This window comes from Anopheles gambiae, chromosome 3, assembly GCF_943734735.2.
Source record: "Anopheles gambiae chromosome 3, idAnoGambNW_F1_1, whole genome shotgun sequence".
Taxonomy (NCBI): domain Eukaryota; kingdom Metazoa; phylum Arthropoda; class Insecta; order Diptera; family Culicidae; genus Anopheles; species Anopheles gambiae.
The window spans coordinates 98307602-98334515 of record NC_064602.1 but is presented as its reverse complement, the minus strand read 5'-3'; the positions used below and the strand labels follow the sequence as shown (position 1 = coordinate 98334515).

The 26914-nt window shown below is 55.1% G+C and overlaps 4 protein-coding genes across 14 annotated transcripts in view; 2 read left to right on the top strand and 2 right to left on the bottom strand.

The window, feature by feature from the left end:
- LOC1280340 (low-density lipoprotein receptor-related protein 1) overlaps positions 1–13306 on the top strand; it is an 81940-nt gene extending 68634 nt beyond the window's left edge. For 8 of the 9 annotated variants that reach the window (XM_061655713.1, XM_061655707.1, XM_061655708.1 and 5 more), the window contains exons 8-15: positions 21–2048; positions 2124–2331; positions 2410–8069; positions 8151–9619; positions 9697–10539; positions 10612–11143; positions 11210–11330; positions 11403–13306. In XM_061655713.1, coding sequence (XP_061511697.1) covers positions 21–2048; positions 2124–2331; positions 2410–8069; positions 8151–9619; positions 9697–10539; positions 10612–11143; positions 11210–11330; positions 11403–11588 — 11047 coding nt within the window. In that variant the 3' untranslated portion in view covers positions 11589–13306. The remainder of the gene's footprint in view (positions 1–20; positions 2049–2123; positions 2332–2409; positions 8070–8150; positions 9620–9696; positions 10540–10611; positions 11144–11209; positions 11331–11402) is intronic. The other variant, XM_061655715.1, reaches the window with a different exon arrangement.
- On the bottom strand, positions 13298–17748 carry LOC1280341 (uncharacterized). 3 transcript variants are annotated; one of them, XM_061655731.1, is made up of 5 exons: positions 17537–17748; positions 15831–16755; positions 15262–15532; positions 14656–15192; positions 13298–14591 (listed from the first exon to the last, which is right to left on the bottom strand). In XM_061655731.1, exons 2-5 carry the CDS (start codon positions 15948–15950, stop codon positions 13408–13410), a joined length of 2112 nt encoding a protein of 703 aa, XP_061511715.1. In that variant the 5' UTR covers positions 15951–16755; positions 17537–17748; the 3' UTR covers positions 13298–13407. The 3 variants fall into 3 exon arrangements, with proteins under 3 accessions (XP_061511715.1, XP_061511717.1, XP_061511716.1); XM_061655733.1 differs by having other exon boundaries at positions 17289–17722; XM_061655732.1 differs by having other exon boundaries at positions 17376–17722.
- A 279-nt stretch (positions 17749–18027) lies between these two features.
- LOC133392982 (pre-mRNA-splicing factor syf1 homolog) lies at positions 18028–20928 on the top strand. The gene is made up of 2 exons (XM_061655728.1): positions 18028–18215; positions 18307–20928. The coding sequence occupies exons 1-2, from the start codon at positions 18174–18176 to the stop codon at positions 20857–20859; spliced, it is 2595 nt and encodes an 864-aa protein (XP_061511712.1). The 5' UTR covers positions 18028–18173; the 3' UTR covers positions 20860–20928.
- Positions 20929–20988: 60 nt separating this feature from the next.
- On the bottom strand, positions 20989–26800 carry LOC1280343 (eIF-2-alpha kinase GCN2). Its single transcript, XM_061655716.1, has 6 exons — positions 26510–26800; positions 26176–26333; positions 23795–26106; positions 22829–23710; positions 22153–22747; positions 20989–22077 (listed from the first exon to the last, which is right to left on the bottom strand). Exons 1-6 carry the CDS (start codon positions 26564–26566, stop codon positions 21096–21098), a joined length of 4986 nt encoding a protein of 1661 aa, XP_061511700.1. The 5' UTR covers positions 26567–26800; the 3' UTR covers positions 20989–21095.
- Between the last annotated feature and the right edge of the window lie 114 nt (positions 26801–26914).

Genomic DNA, 26914 nt, shown 5'->3' with positions numbered 1-26914 from the left:
CTCTCTTTACCTTACTTTAGTGACAAATCCGACGAATCACAGTGTGATGTGGACTGTGGTGTAAATGAGTTTTTCTGCAGTCCGCATGGTTGCATCGACCGTTCGCTAATGTGTGACCCGAAACTCAACTGTTTAAATGCATTCCACGAGTGTGACAAGCTGCATAAGGCTGGATCGAACGGAACCACCCAATCCAGCGTTCCGGTTCGCTCGGAACCAGAGCTGAAGGATCTTTGCAGGCAGGATCTTAGAATAGTGTGCGGTTTGGATAAGCAGTGCGAAGAAAACTATAACCGTGTATGCCAACGCATGGAGTTTGCACCGTTCAACGAAACGATGGTCTGCCATCATCCTGATCGGCTGTGCAGGGTTACAAACCAGTGCATAAAAGTGACACAACTGTGCAACGGTCGCACGGACTGTCCCGATGGCACGGACGAAGGTTTTCGCTGTGCAGAGAAACTGTGCGATGCTCCCAACGACTGTTCGCACGCGTGCCATAATGCTCCGGAGGGTCTGATATGCTCCTGTCCGGCTCATCTATTTCTGCAACCGAATGGGCGTGACTGTGGTCACGATCATGCCTGTGATAATTGGGGCACTTGCTCACAGATTTGCACGAAAGCAGGGACGCACTATCGCTGTGGGTGCGTCGAAGGCTACACGCTGATGTACGACAAGTTTACATGCCGCAGCAACAACGGTGATTCGCCGTACGTCATATTTAGCAATCGGCAGGAGATTCTCGGCGTTGATCTGAACACACTTGGAGTGAGAAGCTTCTACACGTCGTTGCGCAACACGATTGCTTTAGACTTTCTTTACCGCAACGAATCCGTCCAGATCTTCTGGTCGGACGTGATGGATGACAAGATCTATCGCGGCACACTGAGGAACGACACTTTGAGCAATGTCGAAGCAGTAGTTCAATCTGGCCTGTCGACGGCCGAAGGACTTGCGGTCGATTGGATTGGAATGAACATCTACTGGATCGATTCCAATCTCGATCAGATCGAGGTGGCCAAAACCAATGGAAGCTTCCGAAGAACGCTTGTCGCCGGGGACATGGTAAACCCCCGTGCGATCGCTCTCGATCCGATGGAAGGTGTCCTCTTCTGGACGGACTGGGAGGAGGGTTCGCCCCGGCTGGAACGCTGCACAATGGCCGGCGAGAATCGCACGGTAATCAAGTACGTCGGTTCGGACGGAGGTTGGCCGAATGGAATCGCGCTGGACTACATTCCAAGGCGAGTGTACTGGATTGACGCACGGTCGGATTCAATCCACACCATTACCTACGACGGCCAGGATCACCATCTGGTGATCAAGGATCAGGGTGTGCTGGCCCACCCATTCAGTATTACCGTGTTCGACAACTACGTCTACTGGACGGACTGGCGGACGTACTCCGTCATCCGGGCGAACAAATGGAACGGCACGGACGTAAATGTGATACAGAAAACGCAAAGCCAACCGTTTGGAATTCAAATTCTGCACTCCAGCCGACAACCCAACACGCAGCCGAATCCCTGCGCCGATAACAATGGAGGCTGCTCTCATCTGTGCCTGCTTAGCGTTGGATCGCGTCACGAGTGCGCCTGTCCGCACGTTATGCGCCTGCACGAGGACCGAAGGCAGTGTGTGCCGAATGAGGAGATCCTGCTGTTTGTGGTGCTGACTGAAATTCGGGGCGTCGATCTCCAACAACCCGCCCACTACACGATTCCGACTATTAGCCACCAGACGCAGGTTGTGCAGCCGGCCGTACTGGACTACGATATCAGTGCGGCGAGGTTGTACTGGAACGACATACAGCTGAACGAAATAAAATCATCCGGATTGGCGACGGGCCCGATCGAAACCATTCTCGATACGGATATTTCGAACTCGCTAGGCTTTGCTGTGGATTGGATCTCAAAGCTGCTCTACTTTTCCACCGGCAATGAAACGCACAGCCGCATCATGGTGAGCAATCTGAATGGCGAATTTGTGACGGAAATTGCAGACGGTTTGTCCGTGGTGAACAGTCTCGTTGTCTATCCGACAAGGTAAGGAGAGTATATTAACAATGGTAGCACAATTGGCTGAACAAATGTGGGGGTTTTCTGTTCTATCTCCACCAGAGGCATGATGTACTTTGCAACGATGAGCGAAGTGCCGAAACTTTACGAGCTTTATGCCAGCCGAATGGATGGTTCCGAGCGACAGCTGATCAGCAATTCAACTTTCCACCCGATCGATAGCTTAGCGTTAGATTTCGAAACCAATCGGTTGTACTACATTTCATCAAATGCGGGCGAAATCAACTACTACGATATCGGAAGTGGCAAGGTAAGTGTTGCTGGAACGCTCATTTTGAACTAAATCAAACCAATTTCACCTCTGTCGTTTCTATTTCATCGTCAACAGATCATTCAAGTGCTTGCGCCGCACGAAGATAATCATCCGATTAGCACGATCACGATTTACCGCGATTCGATCTATTACGATGATAACCACGATGGTCGCATTATGCGGTGTAACAAAAATCTATGCCAAAATCCTGTCTCCGTGCGGAACAACACAAGCGGGCTGAACGCAATCCGCATGTACCATCCCGGGGCGCAGAGTGGCACCAACTCGTGCCAGAAGCGAAACGACAAATCGGCCGGAACCGGTTGCGAACATTTGTGCATTCCCGTGTCCGCGCAAAGCCACGTGTGTCGCTGTGCGATTGGGTACAGGAGCGATCCACGGAATCCCTGGCGATGCATAGGACTGGATGACATTTTGGTGTACTCCGTGGGCCATCAGCTGAAGGGTATTGCGCTATCCTCGTCGGACGAAAGCACCGGCTCCTTGCGCAATCGTGAATCCCTTGGTCCGCTGCAGCAAATTTCGTTAGCAACCAGCATTGACTTCGATGTGGCGCATGATTACGTGTACATTGCCGATACCGACCGCGGATCAATCACGCGCATCAAGCGTGACGGCAGCGCAAGGGAGGTAATCATCAGCAACTTCGAGCAGGTGGTCGATGGCAGCACACTCGACTGGCTGGGGGGAATTGCGATCGATTGGGTAGCGGAGAACATTTACTGGACCGATCAGAAGCGCAACCTGATTGAGGTGGCTCGCCTGAACGGAACGCTACGGTACGTGGTCGCCTCTGACGTGGAAAGCCCGCAGCTGCTGGCAATCGATCCGATTCAGGGGTATCTGTTCTACGTAACCCGCGGTACGATCGGTCGCATGGGTTTGGACGGTTCGGGTAACTTTATCCTGGTGAATCGCTCCTCCGCCATAAGCGATCTTGCACTGGATCTCGATAATCAGGTAGTGTATTGGTGCGAAACAAGCACCGACACGATCTGGAAGGTGGACTACGATGGTAACTTGAAACGCTTGCTGCTGAACGGTACCTCTCACAATCCGAAATCGCTCGACCTGTTCGGTGACAGCATCTACTGGGCAGATTCGCGCGGCAACATCTACGAGGCGGGCTTGAGCAACATCTTCAACTACCGCAGTGTCGTGGAAGCGTTAGAGGTGTCGTCGTTGAAAGACATCAAGGTATTCTCTAGCCGCAAGCAAAGTAAAACGAACGCGTGCGGCGTGTCAAACGGAGGCTGCCAAGAGCTGTGCCTGTTCAACGGTACGCATCCCATTTGTGCCTGCTCGCATGGTAAAATCTCCTCCGCCGATTTGAAGACGTGTGAGCCGTATGAAAACTTTTTAATCTTTTCCCGCCAATCGGCCATCGAAAGTATACACATGACGGACGCGAACAACATTAACGGGCCCATTCCGGAGATCAAGAATTCGTCCTACTTGAAGAACACCATAGCATTGAGCTACGACTACGAGCAGCAGCTCATTTTCTACTCCGACATCGATCACAGCACGATCAATTGCGTGTTTTTCAATGGCACGAACCATCGACGCATCGTGACGAAGCAGCTAACCGTGGAAGGGTTGGCATTTAACGTGCTTACCCGTGTGCTGTTTTGGACGTCGAACAACGAGGCTGCCATACGATCGCTTGATCTGAACAAAGCATCCCTCACGGATCCAGCTGCCAATGCGGAGCTGGTGCAGGATGTAATAAAGCTACGGGCGACGGACAAACCGCGCGGGATTGCCGTCGAGCCATGCCTGGCGATGGTGTACTGGACCAACTGGAACCAGCACGCTGCCTCCATACAGCGTGCCTACCCGTCCGGCTATGGGCTGGAAAGCATCATCACGAGCGACATCCAAATGCCGAACGCGCTGACGCTCGATTACCAAGCGCGCAAGCTTTACTGGGCCGACGCACTGCTGGACAAGGTCGAGCGTACCGATTACGACGGAAAGCACCGGGTGGTGCTGGCTCACTCCACGCCCAAGCATCCGTTTGCGCTGGCCGTGTTCGGGGATTTACTCTTCTGGACGGATCTAACCGTGCACGCGGTTATTCGAGCGAACAAATACTCCGGCAGCGACATTGTGCTGCTGCGCCGCGATATCGCTCAACCTATGGGAATCGTGGCGGTGCAGCAAATCGACAAAGAATGCTCGGCCGATCCGTGCCAGGTGATGAACGGGTTCTGCGAAGATGTGTGCCTAATCGATGCAGCTGGCAAGGTGGAATGTCACTGCACGCAGGGTGTGCTGGCGGCCGATGGGCAGCGGTGCATTCCGAAGTCGGTGAGCAACTGCTCGTCGTCCGAGTTCAGCTGCACCAATGGCAACTGCATACCGTTTCACCTGACGTGCGACGGTGTCAAGAACTGTTTGGATGGGTCGGATGAGCTGGTGACGTTTTGTGCTCACCGGCCCTGTCCGGACGGCTTTTTCCGCTGCAACAATGCGCGCTGCATTCCGAAGAACCAGCAGTGCAACCACATACAGAACTGCGGCGATGGAAGCGACGAGGTAGGATGCAGCTGCAATAACGCAACGCACTTCCGCTGTACGGACGGCCAGTGCATCGTGAAGTCGATGCGCTGTGACTACGAGCCCGACTGTAAGGACGTGTCGGACGAGATCGGCTGCCCGGTGATGCGCAACTGCACGGAAGGGTTCGTCAACTGCGCCAACACGACCGGCTGCTACATGCCGACGTGGCGCTGCGACGGCGAGAACGATTGCTGGGACAACTCGGACGAGCAGGACTGTCCCACGGCCATCCCGACCTGTCCGGAGGATAAGTTTTTGTGCGCAAACGGGCGCTGCATTCCGCAGTCGTGGCGCTGCGACGACGAGGACGACTGTACCGATGCGACCGGAGGTGGTCTGAGCTCGGACGAGCTGGCATGCGTCAAGCACTGCAAACCGAACCAGTTCAAGTGCACCAACACGTCCGAGTGCATCTCAAACAGCTGGCAGTGTGACGGCCATCCGGACTGTGCCGATGGGTCGGACGAGGGCGATCACTGTTCGAGGCGCGACTGTCCGGAGACGGAATTCCAGTGTCCGACCACGAACCGGTGCATCCCGCAGAAGTGGGTCTGCGACGGCGAGGTCGATTGTGGCGCCACGCAGGACGATGAGATGGGCTGTGACGAGATGATGGTGAACGAGTGCGACAAGACGTCGTTCACGTGCAAGAACGGAGAGTGTATCAGTCTGCTGCACGTGTGCGATGGTGAGCAGGACTGTGTGGACGGTTCGGACGAACCGCTGTACTGCAAGGAGGGCGACGATGGGTACGACGAAGAGGAGGGAGCCGGTGTGGACGACCATCTGTGTGTGGAGCCAGATCATTTCCGCTGCAACAATGGCCGATGCATCGAGCGCAATCTCACCTGCAACGTGAACGATGACTGTGCGGACGGGTCGGATGAGGACATACGGTTGTGCCGCAATACGACGCTGATTTGCGCCGGGCCGGATCTGTTCCGGTGTGAGAGCGGCGCCTGCATCACGAGCAACATGCTGTGCGACGGTGCGAACGACTGTGGCGATTGGAGTGACGAGAAGTCGTGCCAGGTCAATGAGTGCGAGATGATTCCGGATCTGTGCGCGCACGAGTGCGAAGATCGTCCGGTAGGGTATGAGTGCGTCTGCCGGAAGGGTTTCCGGGTGAACGTGAACGACAAGCATCTGTGCGTGGATGTGGACGAGTGTACGGAGCAGCAGCCGCGCCCCTGCACCCAAACGTGCGTCAACACGCACGGATCGTACCACTGCACGTGTCTGGACGGGTTTGTGCTGCGTGACAACGATACGTGCCGTGCCGAAGGCAGGCACATCCTACCACCGAAGCTCATCTTCTCGAACCGATACTACCTGCGTGAGGTGGATCTGAGCGGCGGTATGACGATCTTGGCCCACAATCTGACCAACGCCATCACGCTCGACTTTGACTGGAAGGACGAGTGTTACTACTGGTCGGATGTGACGCGCACCGTCACGACCGTTAAGCGCATGTGCGAATCGGGGGAGGAAAATCGCCCCGTCGAGGTGATCCATCGAACGAATCTGAAAAACCCGGAAGGCTTGGCGGTCGACTGGGTGGGACGCAATTTGTATTGGTGCGATAAGGGTCTCGATACGATCGAGGTGTCCAAGCTGGACGGACGTTACCGGCGGGTGCTGATCAATAAGGAGCTGCAGAAACCGCGCGCGATTGCGCTGGATCCGTACCGTCGGTACATGTACTGGACGGACTGGGGCGACCAGCCGCACATTGGACGGGCGGGTATGGATGGAAGCAACCAGACGATCCTGATCAAGGAGCAACTCGGCTGGCCGAACGCACTCACGATCAGCTTCGAAACGAACCAGCTGTTTTGGGGTGACGCACGGGAGGACTACATCGCCGTCAGCGATCTGGATGGGCAGAACGTGCGCATCCTGCTGTCGCGTGCGCGCCAGCCGACGCTGAACCTGCACCACGTGTTTGCCATTGCCGTGTGGGAGGATCGCATCTACTGGTCGGATCTGGACTCGAAGTCGATCGAGTACTGCCACAAGTTCCGGGGCGACGGGTGCGGCACGCTCATCAACACCATCCATCGGCCGATGGACATTCGCGTCTTCCATTACTACCGCCAGCTGCAGCCCGAGGTGAACCCGTGCGATACGGCCGGCTGCCAAACGTTGTGCGTGCTGTCGCCCGACCCGCCCGGCTATCGGTGCCTGTGCCCGGACAACTTCATCCTGACGGCGGACGGCAAAAGTTGTGCGGCCAACTGCTCGGCCGCACACTTCCAGTGCCGCACCACGTTCAAGTGCATTCCGTTCTACTGGCGCTGCGACAAGCAGGACGACTGCGGCGACGGTAGCGACGAACCGCCGAACTGTCCCACGTTCACCTGCGAAGCCGGGCAGTTCCAGTGCCTCAACAAGCGGTGCATTAATCCGAGCCAAATCTGTGACGGCGTCGACCAGTGCGGCGATCTGTCGGACGAGCGCGACTGCGATCGGTTCGAGTGCTTCAGCTCGCACTTTAAGTGTGGCCCGTCGGCGGCGAAAAACACGAGCGGCTTCTGTATCGAGGGTGCCCGGCGCTGCGACGAAGAGGTCAACTGCCCGAACGGGGAGGACGAGCAGAACTGTGAGCCGAAGAACTGTACCGCCACCCAGTTCCGGTGCGCCAACGGTGGCCGGTGCATCGACCGCACGTGGGTGTGCGACAACGTGCCGGACTGTCACGACGGGTCGGACGAGCAGGTCTGTGGCCCGGCCACCACCTGTCCCGAGCACGAGTTCCGCTGCAGTGAGGGCCGCTGCATTCCCCAGTCGTGGCTGTGCGATGACGAGAAGGACTGTGCGAACGGGGAGGATGAAACGGAGAACTGCCAAAAGCCGGAAGCGATCACGTGCGAACCGACGAGCTTCCGGTGCAACAATTCCAAGTGCATCCCGGGACGGTGGCGGTGCGATTTCGAGAACGATTGCGGCGATAACTCGGACGAGCTGAACTGCGAGCTGCGCAACTGTTCCGAGTCGGAGTTCCGGTGCCGCGACGGGCACTGCATACGCGGCATTCGGCGCTGCGACAACGAGTTCAACTGTGCCGACCACAGTGACGAGGAGAACTGCAACGTGACGTGCAGTGCGGAGCAGTTCAAGTGCAAGAGCCATCCGGCCTGCATCAGCAAGTAAGTAATGGTTGGGACGGTTTGTAAAATCAATTCAATGCTTTTTAACCTGTCCCACGCTCGTGTTCATTTTACTTGCAGCAAATTCAAGTGCGACGGTGATAACGACTGTATCGATGAGTCGGACGAGGAGGACTGCGAATGCCAGGAGGGCGAGTATCGGTGCAACAACGGCAAGTGTATCCTGAGCAGCTGGGTTTGCGACGGCATCGACGACTGTCTGGACAATTCGGACGAAATGGGCGAATACTGCAAGGAGCACGGCTGCAACAAACGGGCCTTCCGCTGTGCCAACCGTAACTGCATACGGAAGAGCTTGATGTGCGACAACAAGGACGACTGTGGCGACAATAGCGACGAAAAGAGTGCCCTCTGCCACAAGTGTCCGCCGAACTCGTTCCGCTGCAACAGCGACTCGAAGTGCATCGACATTGCACTGCGCTGCGACCAAACGCCCCACTGCCTGGACGAGTCGGACGAGATCGGCTGCATCAAGACGGGCTGCGGGTTCGGGGCGTGCAGTCAGCTCTGTATTGAGAAGAAGGGACACTACACCTGTCGCTGTGCGGAGGGCTACGTGAAGGGTGGCCCGGGCCGCAATGCGACCTGCGTTGCGGTGGACGAGCAGGGCATACTGCTCGTTGCGTCGGAGTCGGATTTCCGCAGCCTCTACGCGGACACACCGGTTATGGGGTACCTGCAGACGTCCTCGCTCAAGATCGATCGGTTCGATTTTGCCATCACGCGCCACAACATCACGCTCTTCTGGATCGACAGCTACGACACGAGCATCAACAAGATACTGATGGACACGACGGTCAAGGATGGGGGCGATTACTCACGCTCGCCGCCGGTCGATAAGCGGAAGATCGTTCGCCGGGGTCTGGGGCCCGCACCGGCTCCTCCGTCCTACGATCGGATTAAGACGCTCGACGGCAAACACTCGTCGGTGGTGCTGAAGGACGATGAAATCCATCCGATCGCGATCGCGTGCGACTGGCTGACCGAGCGGCTGTATGTGATCAACAAAAAGCGCAGCAACATTTTCGTGATGAGCTTCAACGGCACCAACCACACGACGCTGACCGCCACCGGTAAGCATCCGATCGATCTGGTCGTCGATCCGGTGAGCGGAATGATGGTGTGGTCGATCATGGAAACGATCATCAGCTCGGGAATGGACGGACGGGGCAAGCAGAAGCTGGTGCACACGAACGTTGAGTGGGCGTCCGGGTTGGCCATCGATACGACCACGAAACGGTTGTACTGGGCCGATTACAGGAAGTCGACCATCGAAACGTGCCTGCTGCTGACCGGCGGCGATCGACACGTGATCGCCGAGCTGCACGATTACTCCAAACCGAAGCTGCTCGATGTGTTCGAGGACAGCGTGTACGTGATACTGTACAACCAGAACATTCTGAAGCTGAACAAGTACGGCCGGGACAATGGAACGTACATGAACGAGGAGGCCCGCGGTGCCGGTGGTTTGGCCGGGTATCGTTCGTCGGACGTGCACTTTATTCATCCATTGAAACACGATCGTAGTGGTAAGAGAGAGAGAGCGAGAGAGTCGCAAAATTATTTACGCGATCGCCAATATTCATTTTCACTTTTCTACTTTCAGTTCCCAATCCATGCATTATATCGCCGTGCCACAATTCAACCGTTTGCTTGCTTTCCACGGTAAGTCGGCTGAAGCGTGCCTGCGTCTGTCCGGACGCCCGGTCCCGAATAGTGTTCGACGAGCGGGGTGAAGTGAAGGAGTGTCTTGATCTGCCGGCCCAAGCGCCAGAATGCAAGCTGCACTGCAACAATGGGACCTGTTTCATCGACACGGACGGCCAGCAGAAGTGCAAGTGCTCGGCCAGCTTCGATGGCAAGTACTGCGACCATTACATCTGCTCCGGCTACTGCAAGAACAAGGGCTTCTGCGAGCTCGTTAACGGCGAGCCGCAGTGCACGTGTCTGCCGCAGTGGACGGGCACGCGGTGCGACATCTCGACGAACAAATGCCAACGCTACTGCCACAATGGAGGCAACTGCACGATCGTGCAGCGCGACGGAGGGTCGCTTAGCTGCAGCTGCCCGGTCGGCTACACGGGAGAGCAGTGCGAGCACTGTTCGAATTTGCGATGCGAAAATGGTGGCGTGTGTCGCAAGACGACCACGGACCGCAGCCAGTGCCTGTGCGCGGAAGGGTACGTGGGCCGGAACTGCGAAAAGAACGTGTGCACGGAGTTCTGCGAGAACGGTGGCGAGTGTACGATCGAGCGGGGTGCGGCAAAGTGCAGCTGCCCCGAAAATACGTACGGCGAGCGGTGCCAGCTGCGCCAGTGTGCAGATCTGTGCCGGAACGGCGGAGACTGTGTGCCGGGCGAGCGGCCATACTGCAAGTGCCGGCAGGGATACGAAGGCCCGTACTGTGAGCACGATCTGTGCGAACTGCCGGAAGGAACACGCCCAAGCTGTAAGTGTTGTGCTGCTATCGAGAAGGTTGAGGTTTTTTCAAAACAAAATTTTGTATAATTCTCTTTTTTAGACTGTTCTACCATACGACCGACTACGGAACCTTCCGCACATCCACCGTCCAGTTCGTGCGGTTCCTATAGCTGCAACAACGGCGGACACTGCTTGGAGGTTCGCGGCAAACCGATTTGCAACTGCACGATGCAGTACGCGGGCGAGCATTGCGAAAATTACGTCATGTACCTCAACCCCTGCAACCGGTACTGCATGAACAATGGCATCTGCCAGCTGGATCTCGGCTTCTTCTCGTCCAACGTTACCTACATCCCGTCGTGCGTGTGCATCGGCGAATGGACGGGCCATAAATGCGACCTACCGCCGCGCTGTGTCGGCGAGTGCGGTACCTGCATCGAGGGCAGCTCGATTAACGAGTGCATCTGCGACGACAACCCCGTTCCCTATCCCTGCCAGCAGGTGGTTTCGCTCAGCGAGCTCGAGCGTATGGAATCGAACGATTCGAGCTACACCCTGTCGGTGCTTGCGATCGCGCTGTTTGTCATACTGATCGTGGCGGCCGGCTTCGGCGGTACCATCTACGGGCTAAGGTAACGTTTCCGAATCGGCAACCAAATGGTTCCAGCCGTGCTAATACCGTTTTCGTTTCGCCACAGAAGAAGACGCACCGGACAGCCGTTCCTGCACGCGCGCCTCACAGACAATGTGGAAATAACGAACCCAATGTACCTGGGCGATGCCGACGAAGGGCCCGCATTCGTGCACGAGGACGATAAGGTACGTGTCGGCAAATTTCCGGGTCCGAAACGGATCGATTCAACGGTTGCTCGTTCCTTCTTTTTGGCACAGGTTCACTTTGGCAATCCGGTGTACGAACAGATGTATGCCGGCAGCGTGAACGTGCACAGCGACTCGTCAACGATCGCGGGCAACAGCGCACATCCGCTGCTGACCACCAGCTCCACGGCACCGGAGGAGAAGAAGGGTCTGCTGCAGCATCCCCAGGAGGACACGATCGCGGCCGATTTGTTATGATGCAAAACAAAATAGTAGCAGCTGCTGAAGCGACGATTTTAAAACGACACACACCGTCGTTGAAAACCGTCGCGCAGGCAGGAATGCCACCGCAGCACGCTAGCTACTAAAGCGCAACGCCAGGCCCTGGGAGACAGGGGGACTGGGTACTAATTGTTTTAGTAACCCGTTTTTCCTCAACTGAAACGGCTATAGCAGAAGCCACAAAACTCAAACGAAAATCGCATCACCACGAGCTTTAATGAAATGATTTTGTATTTAACGTTCCACGGTTAAGTTTAATTCCTAAGACAACCACCCAAGGGTGGAAGCAAAATGTGTCGAAACAGACAGGGGCAGGGTAGAAACGTTTACAATAAGCCTGATAGAAGAGAAACGATTGGCTCTCTCTCTCTTCCTCTTTTTCCCGCTTTCGAGCCAGACACTTGATTTTAGTTTTTTTCAACAGCTTATCACCAGCATCAGCAAGTAAGAAACGAGGCATTGGAAGAGCTTTATTTTGAATTATTCGCCATCCTTGAGGCAGCAGAGAAAAAAAACACTCAAGACACTAACAATAATAGACATAGTTAAGCTAATTGAAACGAACGTAATGTGCAACCGAATAACCGAATGTTGTGTGCGATTTGCAACGCCATAGACAAAGAGAGAGAAAGGCAGAAGAAAAAATGTGCAACCGTTGTTGTGAATTGGTTTGCACAATAATATGCATCGATCGACAAATAATAATACAACGATACTGGCGAGACGGGCAAGCCGGAAGAGAGTGTGTTTGTACAGTTAATTGTTTTTGTTTAATCGTATCTCTCGCTTTACACGATTACACACACACACGCACGCACGCTTAGTAAACGAGGCAGCGCGCTAGATAATAGATAAAAAGGTGCCGCAGCCGCATACATATACGCTAGGAAGAAAGGAGAGGAAAAAGTGAACAAATCAGTAGGATTATATTATTTTTTTTTAAAACTAAAAATGGCTGTTGTGGTATTGTGTTTGTTTTACTTCTTTTTGCCGTAACTAAACACGCAAAAATGCATTAACACGTGGTGAGAGACGGAAGGTGTAACCGAATTGTAGTGTAGTGTACTAAGGCCGCTATAGAGATTGTTTTGTTACTACTCGGCTGTTACGAATGGGGAGTGGGGGAGGAGGAGGCCCTTAGCGAAAGCAAAACATAAAGCATGCATTTTGATACTAGCTTAATAAAAGCAAAATGCAAACATGCTAAAGCGAACAATCATCATTCGTCACCTGCGTCACGAAAAGTTATCTAAAAGCGAGCGCACTGAGGAAACCAAACCTTAGATAGTAGTACGCGAGTAAACAATTTGTCTTTGCGCCATGTTTGCGCAATGTGTGGTGCGCGTTCGTCATGTCATGATTGCTCGCGCACGAAATAGCAAAATAATACAAAGTATGTGAGTGTGTAGTGAGGTGGGGACATTTCAAAGGCAACGCAAGATTTCATCCCCCCACCACCCGCTGATAACGTGTATTAATTGTGTCGGTTAAGCAGCTTGTGGTTTTAAAATTTAAACGAATACGTGGCGTAACGGAAGCTTGCGTGCGAATCAATATCGTTCGTTATCCGATATCGCTAACCGCGATGCAGCGATCCTGTACAGCTCTCATTGCTGCCCGTTACGCACCTGTGGACGGAACGGAAGTGGACAGAAAATGTTAAGAAAAAAATATAAAGACTGTAATTTTTAAAAGCTTTGTTTTGCATTGACTGCGGTAGGTAGAGGTTTTTTTTTAGTTTTATTGTTACAGCACTGTTGAGAACACACTTTCGGCGCGATGTAGCTTGCAAATATCAAGAAACAACAATCGTCGGTCCCTTGTCGGTGGGAGGTACTTTCTGTTTGGCACGGTTTTGACACCGATGCACGTAGATCAGCTCGGCGCTCCACATGAGCAGCGTCACTATCGTGAATCCGTTGATGAGAATGATGCTCTTCGAGTAGCTGCCGGTCCAGTCGCGCAGCAGCCCCACGCACGGCCCGATCGTCATCAGCACGATCCCGTTGGTGGTCATCTGTATGCTGGAGGCGGACGGCAACCGCTTGAGCGGTATGTAGCTCGGTATGACCAGGCTCATGTACACCGATCGCACGCCCTTGGCGACGCCCAGCCCGAACGCTACGAGCACCATCTCGTCGTAGGATCGGGCGAGCAGGATGCTAAACCGCGTCACGATCAGCATCGCCAGCGCAATCATGTACATGATGCGCGGGGTCAGCTTCAGGTAGTCGCCCACGAACGGGCTGATGAAGCGGAACAGCAGATCGGCCAACGCCAGCGTCGACATGATCGAGGCGATCTGCTCCGTGCTGTACCCGAGATCGCCCAGGATGAACGGCGTCAGCAGGGAGAAGTTAATCTCCGCAAACACCGCTATCGACATGCCCAGCATCATGTTCAGGTACACTTTATCCTGCAGCAGCGTCAGGTCAAACAGGTGGACCACTTTGGCAAAGAATCCATCCGTCTTACCGCCCCCAGCAGCGGGCCGATCGTTTGGCGGTGAGGTAACTTTGGTATTTTCGAGCTGCCGCACGATCGTCGGCAGATGGGTGGCCTCATCGGTAAGGCCCTGGTTTTCGCTGAGTGCCGGTAGCTTACCACCACCACCGCCCAGTGCAACGCCGCTACCGAGGGAACCGCGCCTTGGTCCGGCGTACCGTTCGTCGAAGATTTTCATCGAACTGCCGAGATTGACCGTGTCGGCCGATCCCTCGAACCAACGCTTCGGGAGCGGCGAAAACCGCACATTGATGTAGCTCGAAAAGCGCCGCTGCGATGGACGTCGCTGCTGCTGTGATTGCGTCTCCTCGGCCAGCGTAAGCGACGAGTTACGATCGTCCCACATGGTGAGCGAGCTGCCGAGATGGACACTCTCTGCCGATCCCGACTGGAACCAGCGTAACGGGCGGGCGGTGGATGATTCCACCTTGAGCGAGCGCGTCTCCAACGCACATTGCTGAGCGGGTGCAAGAACTGTGCCGAGAAGAAGTTCGATTAAACAATGAATTTGACATCCACGAAGGCAAATCTCTCTTACCTTCACTTTTCGCTCGCTGAATTCTTGGTGCAGCGGATATGAAACCTCCCGGCGGTTGGGAGAACGATTCCCGCTGCCGTATCTGTGAGGTCAGCTCGAACCCGTAAACACTTTGCGCATCGAGATCGTGATCGATGTAGCTGCCCTTCTCGAGAAACTCGTCCTCTTCCTTCGCCTCGTCGGCGCCGTCATCGGCACCGAACTCGATTGGGACGATTTTTACCTCCGGAAGCGGAGGGCAGGGCAGCATTGCGTCCTGCTGATCGGCTGGTGGCGGCGACGGTGCGGGCAAGGTGTGCCACTTAACGGGCTGGAGGAGCAACGCGCCAGCAATGATATGGGTGGCCAGTGCACCGATAATCAGCAGACAGTACCGGGCACCGTACAGCGTGAGCAGCAGGGACACCAACTGGGGCAAGAGTATCGGCCCGAGGCCGGTGATGGTCATCGCAATGCCGGCCGCCTTGTTACGTCGCTCCACGAAGTATGTGTTTAGTGCGAGCGAGAAGGACGAGTTGCAGAATCCCATCCCCAGAGCTGCAAAGAGCAAAAAGCGCGAGTTGATGACATAATTTGCATATTTAAATGGTAAATCGTAATACGCACATGATATAATACTGTACGTAATGATGAAGTGCGCGAAATGTACGGCCGAGGAGGTGAGCATGAGGCCGGCGGAAAACAGGAACCCACCGGCAACGGCCAGCTTCCGGAAGCCGTACCGTCGTAGCAACGGACCGTTGAACAAACCGAGCGCCATCCCGACGGCGGAAGCCAAATTGATGATGATCGACGCTTTCGTGGCCGAAATGTCGATCTCCCGGAAGGTGTCGCGGAAGATTAGCCCAAAACTTTGCAGCACCGGCACGATCATAATCTGTTGTGCGGATCGAAACGGAAAGCCAGGTCAGACAGTTGCATTGACATTTTGGATATCTTTCACGCGGGCGGGGGGCTTGCTGTCTGCTTAGTGCACGCGCGTCACTAAGTAGGCGTTAGCAGACATGTGGTGTTAGCGCGTAACCAAGACAAGACACGAATGTAAAATTAAAAACCCGCCCGTCACTCGATAAGCAAATCCGAGGGATTCACCTGCTCGTGACTCGCGGCTCAGCGGACACGCGCAAAAGCTTCCGTATCCGTTCGCGATAAGCCGCATTTGCGCTGCTACTTACGTTGGCGAGCCCGTAGGCAAATACGACCATCCATCCCCAGCCTCCGTCGGGTGCTTTGGTACGCTGAGTCTGCTGTTGCTGTTGCTGGAATCCCTTCATGTTTCCGTTTCTATCCGCCATGGCTGATTCAGCAGCAGCAATCTCTGTAGATTAGACGGTGCACGAACTCGCTGCAACTCACGTGGCACTGCATATTACAATGGAGGAGATTTTGTTTGCCTATTTTTTGCTTCGGTTTCGTTTTCCAATATGATTCGTTTCCTCCCGATTTCGTCACTGGTCACTGGGGTTGTAGTGTTTGTAATTCCCTTGCTTGTGCGTACAGTACAGCACACATTGCCAGCCAACACTACACTCGTCGCACGTTCGCGTTTCCGATTCCGCCCGAACCCTTAAATCGTGCGCACTTTGGCCCCAATTGCATTATCACACGCACGCACAGGCGGAACCACAGACTGGGTTTGGATTATTTGATGTTGCCACTGTCACGCGCGGCCCTCGGCTTACGAAAAAAAAGTGTCATCGTCGCCGCCGCCGCCGTCAGTGACCTCTTTTCGCCTTCTCCGCCCAGCCCTTGAAAGAGTTAATCTCGGCCGGTGATTGTTTAAGCGGCTAATAGTTCACACTGATGCACCGACCGATGTGTGAACACAAACACACACACACACTTCTGGTGGTCAAACACGTTTCGGCTTTACATAATCAAGTGTACCACTGCACCACACACTCACTATCCAGAGGGGGGTCTGGAAAGCCCAGGATCTGGAATCACTGCCCACTAGATGAAACTCAAGTGCAGCTTGCTCGGGCCGACAAACGGCGACGAAATGAGCGTGAAGAGACCTTGTCTCGCGACCGGCAGCGAACTCCACGTCGGTCAGCTGATTTTCAATGTGTCCGTGTCCGCCGATGCGCTATCGCTTATCTGGAATGATAAAACAAACCCTTTGTGAGAAAGCGCGCCTTGAACGCATTGTCGCCGGGCGGGCGGCCGAAGCGAGGCGTTGCACGTGTCGACGGGGTGTCGTCGGCTGTGAGTGTAGCGTTCCCGCCAACATTTGGCGCCTTGCTTCGTTTCAGCTACTGTTTGCCGATTTCACAACAGTGCTCATGCTGGGTTATCAGAAAGCCCACAGAGCACAATCATAAAACGTTTCTTTTTTTAAATTCACCACACAAAACAGCTGTTACGATTGCTCCCGGTACTATCATCAGGTGTGCATCGAGTCGTCATTGCAAAAACCGAATCAAAACAAAAACCACCCCCACCAGGCGGCCTTCCTCGCTCTCCCCAGGCATCAAGGGGTTTTGATTGGTCGATCATAAAAATATAATCCAACGAAAGTACTGGACGCTTCTTATTTGCTGCAACTAATGATCGATAAGAAAAAGTGCACAAATTGCAAAAATGCTTTCGCTTTCCTTGCGTATTCGTTTGAGGTTGTTCGTCACATTTACCTTCCACACTTTTGCTTCAGAATACACACACAACACAACACACGGTAGTTTCCTTTCCCAGCATTCTACATTTATAGCTGCTCTCACCCTTTTTTGGTATTTGTTGACAAATTTCCTACCCAATAGGGTTGGGGGGGGGGGGGGGGGGGGGAATGCTCTACCAGCGCCGTTCACGATAACGCATAAGCATCCAGCCTGCACGGGGTTCTACGCAACTAAAACACGTCAAACGAATGGAATTAACTTACACGCACGCATCACGGCACGCAACAGCTACGGCGATTTTTCCACCTGAGCTCACACGACGCCACTTTTCCGCTTCTGGTTTCCTGACAGAACCGCACCGAGCGAAAGATGTAGCAGCAGTGTGGTGTTTGGGAATAGAAAGATGTCGTCGGACGGGTGGGAGGGTGTGTTGAAATAGCAACATAGTAACCACAATCATGCGCGGTACGTGCGAAGGGTGTGCAACCAGCCAACCCTTCTTGGGAGGAAGAGGGAGGAAAAGCAACACCGCCTGCTAACGGACCAAGAACAGGGAAGGAAAAGGCAAACTGTTTATCATTTGCCGACTAAGACGATGAATCATTTTTAGTGGCTATAACCAGTCGATTGATTTGAAAGTAACATTTTTAAACAATCGGTCAACATCTTTGGCCAACAAAAAAGGGAATAAAAACTGTGTTGTAAACGATGTAAACAATAATTTACAAATGGCTCGACCGCTGCATCTCTGGCAACACTGCTCCCAGCTGTCACTTTGATTGTTTACCGGTGTGTTTGGCCAAGCGCTTGCGGACGCAAACACAATCGGTATCGGCAGGTTTTAGTTGTGAAAAACCCGTGAAAAACCGCACCAAGCTGGGTGTTTCGAAACGCTTAAGTATGCCGATCTCATCGGAAGTGAATCTGGCGGAAGTGTTCTTCGTAAGTATGCGCAGCCGCTGCAGCAATTGCAGCTAAAATCAGTATGTTTTCGCTCACCGCTCCCTCCCCCATCTTCCCTCTTGTCACACAGAACGAGGAAGACTTGCCGTACGAGGAGGAGATCCTTCGCAATGCCTACTCGGTGAAGCACTGGATGCGGTACGTGGAGCATAAGCGCAATGCGCCCCGGTTCGTCATCAACACCGTGTTCGAGCGGGCCCTGAAGGAGCTGCCCGGCTCGTACAAGCTGTGGTACAACTATCTCAAAACCCTGCGCAAGCAGGTGAAGGGAAAGTGCATCACGGACGGCGAGTACGAGGAGGTGAACAATGCGTTCGAGCGAGCGCTCGTCTTCATGCACAAGATGCCCCGCATCTGGATGGACTATTGCGCGTTCATGACGGCCCAGTGCAAGATAACGCGCACGCGGCAGGTGTTTGATCGGGCGCTGCGTGCGCTCCCGATTACGCAGCACCATCGCATCTGGCCGCTGTACTTGGACTTCCTCAAGCGGTTCGACATCCCGGAGACGGCGGTCCGGGTGTGGCGCCGCTACCTGAAGCTCTGCCCGGAGGACGCGGAAGAGTACGTGGAGTTTCTGCAGTCGATCGGCCATCTGGACGAGGCGGCCCAGCAGCTGGCCAGCATCGTGGACAACGAGCACTTCGTGTCGAAGCATGGCAAATCGAACCACCAGCTGTGGAACGAGCTGTGCGAGCTGATTTCCAAAAACCCGGACAAAGTGCACTCGCTCAATGTGGACGGCATCATCCGCGGTGGACTGCGGCGGTACACGGATCAGCTCGGCCACCTGTGGAACTCGCTGGCCGGGTATTACGTGCGCAGCGGGCTGTTTGATCGCGCACGCGACATCTACGAGGAAGCGATCCAAACGGTCACGACGGTGCGCGACTTTAGCCAGGTGTTCGATGCGTACGCGCAGTTCGAGGAGCTGAGCCTGAGCAAGGTGATGGAGCTGCTGGAGCGCAACCCGAACCCGACCGAGGATCAGGAGATCGATGTGGAGCTGCGGATGGCACGGTTCGAGTATCTGATGGAGCGCCGGCTGCTGCTGCTGAACAGTGTGCTGCTGCGCCAGAACCCGCACAACGTGGCCGAGTGGCACAAGCGGGTGGAGCTGTACGAGGGCAAGCCGCACGAAATCATCAACACCTACACGGAGGCGGTCCACACGGTGCAGCCGAAGCTGGCCGTCGGCAAACTGTACACGCTGTGGGTGGCATTCGCCAAGTTTTACGAAACCAACAAGCAGCTGGCCGACGCGCGCGTCGTGTTCGAAAAGGCCGTCCAGGTGGACTACCTGAAGGTGGACGAGCTGGCCAGCGTGTGGTGCGAGTGGGCCGAGATGGAAATTCGCCAGGAGCAGTACGAGGAGGCGCTGCGGATCATGCAGCGCGCGACGGCGATGCCGAAGCGAAAGGTGGCCTACCACGACGACACCGAGACGGTGCAGATGCGCGTGTACAAGTCGCTCAAGCTGTGGTCGATGTACGCGGATCTGGAGGAAAGCTTCGGCACGTTCAAGACGTGCAAGCAGGTGTACGATCGCATCATCGATCTGAAGATCTGCACGCCCCAGATCATCATCAACTATGGCATGTTTCTCGAGGAGCACAACTACTTCGAGGAGGCGTTCAAGGCGTACGAGAAGGGCATCGCGCTGTTCAAGTGGCCCAACGTGTACGACATCTGGAACACGTACCTGACCAAGTTCCTGTCCCGGTACGGCGGCCAGAAGCTGGAGCGATCGCGCGATCTGTTCGAGCAGTGTCTGGACGGCTGCCCGCCCGAGCTGGCCAAGAACCTTTACCTGCTGTACGCGAAACTGGAGGAGCAGCACGGGCTGGCCCGCCACGCAATGGCCGTGTACGAGCGAGCCACGACCGCCGTCAAGGAGGAGGAAATGTACGCCATGTTTAATCTGTACATCAAGAAGGCGGCCGATATCTACGGCATACCCCGGACGCGCCAGATCTACGAGAAGGCGATCGAGGTGCTGCCCGAGGCGGACTCGCGCAAGATGTGCGTCCTGTTCGCCGAGATGGAAACGAAGCTGGGGGAAATCGATCGCGCACGGGCCATCTACGCACACTGCAGCCAAATGTGCGATCCGCGCGTAACGGCCGACTTCTGGCAGACGTGGAAAGAGTTCGAAATCCGGCACGGCAACGAGGACACGATGAGGGAAATGCTGCGCATCAAGCGCTCGATCCAGGCGACGTACAACACGCAGATCAACATGATGTCGGCGGCCCTGATCAACGCAGCCGTTACGACCGGCGAACCACCGAAGGATGCGATGCGTGCGCTGGAGGTGAAGGCGGCCGAAACGACGGCACGTGCGATAGCGGCGGTCGGCGCGACCGGCGGCAACATTATGTTTGTGCGGGGCGAAACGCAGGGAGGAGCGGCGAAGGAAGATCGAGTGGTTAATCCCGACGAAATTGACATCGACGATGAGGAGGAGGAGGAGGAGGACGACGACGATGAAGCTGCGGGCGATGAGAATGGGGAGGACATCGCCAAAAAGATTCCGATCGAGCGCCAAAGCATTCCAGCGAAGGTGTTTGGCAGCTTGCGTCGGGAGGTAGAGGAGAAGGAAGAGAACGATATGGCAGAGTAGAAGTAGAAAGCGCAGAAAATAAACTCCCCCTTAACTGGCGTAGTAAGTAACAGATTGCAGTAAAACAAACACAAATCGTTCTTTTTTTTAAAACAACATTACTTTGTATCTTAATACACAATATATCTCTTTAGGGGACTATGTTGCATCTATACAACATTGTATCTTACCGCACTAGCGCTCATATAAAAACCCACCTTTACAAGTGGCTGTAGAATAGCTACAGTCTGCTTCGTTCACAGAATCAACCGACAGAATGTGTCGATGACACTGTACAGCCCAACGATCGGGGTCGTTCCCTTGCTTTGGGCAAACAGATCGACAATCTCGTTGTAGATCTGCATCAGCTGCCGTTTGTACTTGGGGTACCGCTCGCAAAGGCTCTGCAGCTCCACGCGATCGGTTGTCGATCCGGACGGTATGTCGTCGTCATCCTCCTGCGATCCACACTCGAGCGGATCAATCAGCCCAACCAGTCCACGGAGCGGTGCGCTCGGTACGTCCACCATAATGAGGGTGACCTTTTCCTTGCGATGGAATTTGGACAGGACGGGCGACATCTTATGCTCAACCTGATGCTCGTAGCGGCGCTTTTTACTGGTGTTTATCTTCTCGCTCGTGAGAAACACAAGATCGAGCGGTGGGGAGGTATTGATAGATTGCTGCTGGCTCGCAGCACTCGACGAGGCCGAGCTGAGCCTCGTGGATGCCGCGGACGAAATGGCAGTAAAGGACGACGAGTAGGAAAAGGAGGCAGACGTGGAGGCCCCACCGAGCGAAGTGCTTTGTAGCGCCTGGGAAAGTTCGCCCGTCGACACATCGGACCGGCGCAGCGTGCGCAGTATGTACGGCATCAGCTCGGGACGGGTGACGTGAAGTTCCTGAAAGCGGTCATGGTTCCACGAGCGCACCCGCATCTCTCCACCGTCGCCCAGCAGCACGACAACGGTGGCACCGGCCTCCTTGCCGAGATCGTCTACCGCTCCGGCGCTCGTTTCCACCACGCACGTTTTGATGCTGTTCGACCACAGCGGGCGCAAGGTCTGGGCGACCTCCTTTGGCTGTGGCCGGGAGCCGGTGACACAGATCATCACCTCGATCGGTTCGTAGCCGGCCGTCGGCGCAATGGCATTGACCAGCTTATCGAGCAGAAAGGAAAACCCGGCACCGCTTAGATCCACCTTTGGCACCTGGAGGCCGTTATTGATGCCCGATTTCCTGCAATCAACAGAAACATTAAGAATATTTAGCATCAGGGCAACGGGAGACAGCTTCCTTGCGATCAGCACTCACTGAAACTCGGCCAGTTTACCATCGTAGCGTCCACCGACGGCGATCGTTGTGAGCGGATTTTTGCGCTTCGGTTTCAGCTCACCCAGCAGCTGCCAAACAATGCCGCCCGTCTTGGCGCGCTCATAATTCACCGGCAGTCCCGGACACACATTCAACGGACACTGTACGCCCATGTTCTGGGCGAGCGTGACCACCGTTTCCAGCTCCCGGACGGCGACCTTTGCCAGGCTGGCCGCCTCGCCCTTGCCACGGATGATGCTCTTCAGTATACTGCCCCCCAGCAATCCCACTGACGACAGTTCGAGCTGCAACGCGTCGCACAGGAAGCTCACGTTGATCTTGGCCGCGCTTCCTCCGATCAGCGAGTTGATCAGCGAAGAGAGCTGAAATTTCGAAATCTTTTCGTCCAAAAACTCGGCCACCATCTCGAACAGCTCGCGGTACTTGTCCATCGGTACGTTGCAGTGCATGAGAATTGCTCGCAGCAGGCCGATGTGATTGAGGCGGAAGAACACGTTTCGTCCTTGCAGTAGATTAAGCTCCCTCATCACGTCTGTCGCGATTGCTAGCAGCTCCGCATCGGTAATGAGATGTCCTGAGAGAGGGAGAGAGAGAGAGAGAGAAGAGACAGTTTATAGGAAATTGTTTAAATCTTCCCCGCCATGCCACTACTTACCCCTGCTGGGTGTTACAATATCGAACGCACACTCGTACACCTGCTTCGGGTGAAAGTTGAACACCTTCTTCTCGCGATACACGCGCCCAATCGAGTAGCGGCGAATGTGCTTAATGCCGTTCAGCGCGATGTGACGCAAAAACGGGACCCTCAAATCATCTGGCAACGTGACAACACTTCCGGAGTGTGTCATCAGCTTGACCGTGTTCGACCGAGCCGCGTGCTGTTTCGTGTATGGCGTCAGCAGTGGTGTAACCACCTCGATGGCACCATGCTTCCGGAAGAGTGCGACCAGCTTCGCCTTCACGTAATCGAACCGGGGCAGTATCGGTATCATCGGTACCATGTCAAAGTGGTAGCTTAGCTCGCAGATGGGATCGCTGGCCTGGGCGAAGCAGCGCGCAATCAGATGCTTGTAGTGGCGGGACTGCGGATTCGACAGAATGTGTCTCACCACGTCCTGTATTTCCTCGGCCTCGAGCCGCGTACGAGGCACCAGCTCCGAGCAGAGTACTTCTTCCGCGGTTGGACGCTTTTGCGGGTCGTGGTTTAGCAGCCAGCGGATCACCTGCACCAGCCGGCTGTAGCGCGCATCGGTCAGCAGCGCTTCCGGCAGCCGTATCGCATCGGAACGCAAATCCATCAGCGTTTTCACCCGCTCCATGCCGGTGTTCAGTGGCTGGGAGCTCATTTCGAACAGTATGATGCCGAGCGAGTAAAGATCCACCTTCTGGTTGTAGGTCGAGCGGGACGCATTGCCCGTTAGCTCGGGTGCCACGTACAGCGCCGTACCGACTTTGCCCGTTAGCGAGTAGCCAATGTCGGACGATTTCCCCTGCTGGATGCTGGCCACCGCCAGATGGCCCATCTGTCCAGGGGTAGCTGAAAAAAAAAACAAAACGAGAAACATAGCCAAGTTAGCTAAATCAGCCGCATCGTTTACTTTCCTTTCCCGCACAGGCATACCGTTTTGATGGCCTTGATTCTGCAGCGCCAGAATGCTCGTCGTCGCTAGACCGAAATCGCCGATCTTTACCTGGTCCCGCGAATCGAGGAAAATGTTGACCGGCTTCAGATCGCGGTGAATCATGCCCTGCTGATGGATGTGGCTGAGCCCTTCCACGATCTCCCGGAACAGTCGCCACACGCGATCGATATCCTGGTACAGCCCAGCATCTATCGCCGTCCGCAGCGTGCTCTTCTCGCAGAACTCCATCTGGATGTACATGTACAGCACTTCGGGCGGTGCAGGAGTCGTCGCAGCCTTCTTGCCCCCACCATTTTCCACTGCCGATCCCGCTTCGCCGTAGCTGTTGTACGATGGCGCTTCCCCGTTCGATCCTACGAACTCGATCCCACCCGAACTGTCGTTAAAGCTCTCTTCGTTCAGCTTGCGGTGGTTGCTAATGGAGCCACTGCTTTCATCGCTACTGCTACTACTACTATCCTCGTCGAGATCATTCGTTTCGTCGTCATCCTCTTCATCCTCGTCCTCCTCACTGCTCGTATCGTTAGGCAAAAAGTCCACGAAACAATCGATATTCTTATCTTCGATGCCTTTCTTCACCAAGTCCGCCGCCGCCGCCGTGGCAGTTGTTCGACGTACCCGTGAGGCCCTTCGCTTCGGGCGACTTGCAACGGACCAATCGCAACTGCTCACTGTGCCCCCGCCAGCCATTTCACCCTCCGTATCGGTGGCGGCCAGCATTTCCGCGGTGCTCGTTGCCTCCACCCAGCTGTTGTAGTAGCGCACGACATTTTCATGGTTCAAGCGGGACAGCAGCTCCACCTCGCGGGTCATCTTCTTGTAGAACTGTTTGCTTCGCGCCGGCAGCCGTATGCGCTTGATCGCGTACTCGCGGTTGTCGAGCTTGTTGCGCACCTTGAGCACGTCCCCGTACGCACCCTTCCCAAGGTACGACAGCAGCTCAAACTCGGTCTGAATGCGGGACTTTTCCTGCCCGGTGCCTGAGCCGTTCATCACCAGCGGCATGTAGGGAACGAGTTGCTGCTGCAGCTGCTGCTGTTGGCCGTTTTCCGACCGCTGGCCAACTGTCGTCGGAGCTGGCAGTGCTTTTTGCAGTGCAGCCGCCGTTAGTTGCTGCTGACCCATTGCCACGTGGTCGGTGTGTAGCAGCAATGTGGAGCGCAAAAACGGATGATCGAGCAGCTCGGTGGCGGAGATTGTACGTTCCGATTTGCATCTTTCGACGAAATCTTTCATCTCGGAGTGTGGCGCAAGCAGTGCCTCGATCAGCCCACCCAGTGACGGTAGGTCGGGACTGCGCAGTGACTGATGCAATAAGTGCTGACTATCGCTCAGCTCTTGTATGTACGGTATCAACCGAAAGTCAGCCACGCGTACCATTCCGGCATTATCCATGAACACGGTCGAATCGGATAGATTGTCGTGCGAAACACCGTTGTTGTGGAGGTAGATAAGTGCTTCCAGCGTGCCCTTGGCCACCATGCTTGCGCCTTCCACACTCCAGCCCAGCGAGCCGGAAATGCTGAACAAACTCGTGCCCAGGATAAACTCCTGCACCACGAACAGCGTGAGCGCTTCCTTGCCCATCCGGCACAGCACGCCTTCGTACGCGATCAGATGCTTGTGCTTGAGCGGGATCAAGCCATCGGCCAGGCGCTCCATTTCCCCCACCACCGTCTCCACCGGCCGACCGCGGATTGTTCGGCTTTCGGCCGAGCACTCCCCGTCGTAGTACAGCGTCCACTCGGTCAGGTAGACCAGCTCGCCGGTTTGCTGATCGATTCCGGCGTACGCAATACAGCCACGCTGCGAATGGCCCAAACAGGATCCGCGCAGCACCTTGCGGCCGTCGCGGAAGTACAGCACCTCGCTGCGCCTATGCTCGACACAGTACGCCCCGTCACTGTTCTCGGTCGAGGAGCTGGAGTGCAAACGGTGCATTGGGCTCGACTCGTTCGTACTGTGGCGGGATTCGCGCCTCGTACGCTCGAGCTCCTTCTTGCGCCGCTGCAGCTCGTCCTGTATGGCCTGGCGCTTGAGCGTTTCCTCGGCCTGGAGCGTGTTCTGGCGCGCGAGGGCTTGCTTCTGCTGGTTGGCCAGCATCTCATCGTAGAAGCTACCCTTCGGCGGTACATTGTGCTGATGCAGAAAGGCTTGCACAGTGTTTGCCAGCTCGAAAATCATCACCTCACCCTTCAGCTCGTCCGCCAACTGTTCCAGCTTCTCCGTCAGCTCGCGCACCAGACTGTCCGACAGGCCGACGGCATGCTTTAGCTCTAGTTTCGGTGGGCTGCGAAAGGAGAAGTTGTAAACGTAAATGCTTGCGGAATACGCTCACGGCATGATCGCTGTTACGCACCACTTTGGATACTTTGGCGAGCAGGTCACGTACAGATCCGCCTTCACGTACGCCTCCTTGGCGGATCCTCTTTGCGGTGTAAGATGCAAACGCAGCTCCAGCGGCTTCCACTTTCCCGTCCTGGGTCGCAAATCTTCAACTTCATCGTGAAAGATGGACTGTGTGGGGGAAGGAGCAAAACATGCCACCGCGAGCGCGCAGATGAGTTGGCAACGTCAGCTATAGTATTCTTGCGCCCATCCATATGGTAACACCGTGTTGACCACCGGTTGTTGCCGGTTGTTGAAACGCATTTTTTCTATCATTTTTACACCCCCCGCGACTGCCCGCTTACCTTTATTACTTCTAGTTCGTTTTCCTGTCGCTCGCGAATCGTTTCCTTCTTCGCCATGGCGATCGACGATCGACAATTACGCCCTCGCGACCATGTTGCCAACGCCTGCTGTACACTCGGACGATGCAGACGAAACAATGTTTTCGCCGAAATAAGCACTATTTCATTGATAAAACGTCGTCGTCGTCGTCGGTCTGTGAATGCGCAGTGGATGCCTTGCTGCCGCGCTCAATTGACGTCTGTCTTGCTCATTCAAAACAAATACCACCTCCCCCGGGGGCAAGGCGGCCATCCCTTAAAACGTCAAAAACCGCCACCACTACTTACAAAAAAAAACGTCGCTAGCGAGGGAAACGCCAGGTTCGCGAACAGCCATAAAAAAGGCAACACGCCGAGACGCCTTCT

Excerpts from the sequence above, each read along its gene's own strand:
- LOC1280341 (XM_061655731.1), bottom strand. The coding sequence starts at position 15,950 with ATGGCGGATAGAAACGGAAACATGAAGGGATTCCAGCAACAGCAACAG. Across the intron at positions 15,533-15,830 it reads TTGCCTACGGGCTCGCCAAC|ATTATGATCGTGCCGGTGCT; the intron begins GTAAGTAGCAGC and ends TCCGCACAACAG. Across the intron at positions 14,592-14,655 it reads TCAGCGAGCGAAAAGTGAAG|TTCTTGCACCCGCTCAGCAA; the intron begins GTAAGAGAGATT and ends TTCTCGGCACAG.
- LOC133392982 (XM_061655728.1), top strand. The coding sequence starts at position 18,174 with ATGCCGATCTCATCGGAAGTGAATCTGGCGGAAGTGTTCTTC. Across the intron at positions 18,216-18,306 it reads ATCTGGCGGAAGTGTTCTTC|AACGAGGAAGACTTGCCGTA; the intron begins GTAAGTATGCGC and ends CTTGTCACACAG.
- LOC1280343 (XM_061655716.1), bottom strand. The coding sequence starts at position 26,566 with ATGGCGAAGAAGGAAACGATTCGCGAGCGACAGGAAAACGAACTAGAA. Across the intron at positions 26,334-26,509 it reads ACGAACTAGAAGTAATAAAG|TCCATCTTTCACGATGAAGT; the intron begins GTAAGCGGGCAG and ends TCCCCCACACAG. Across the intron at positions 22,748-22,828 it reads TATTGTAACACCCAGCAGGG|GACATCTCATTACCGATGCG; the intron begins GTAAGTAGTGGC and ends TCCCTCTCTCAG.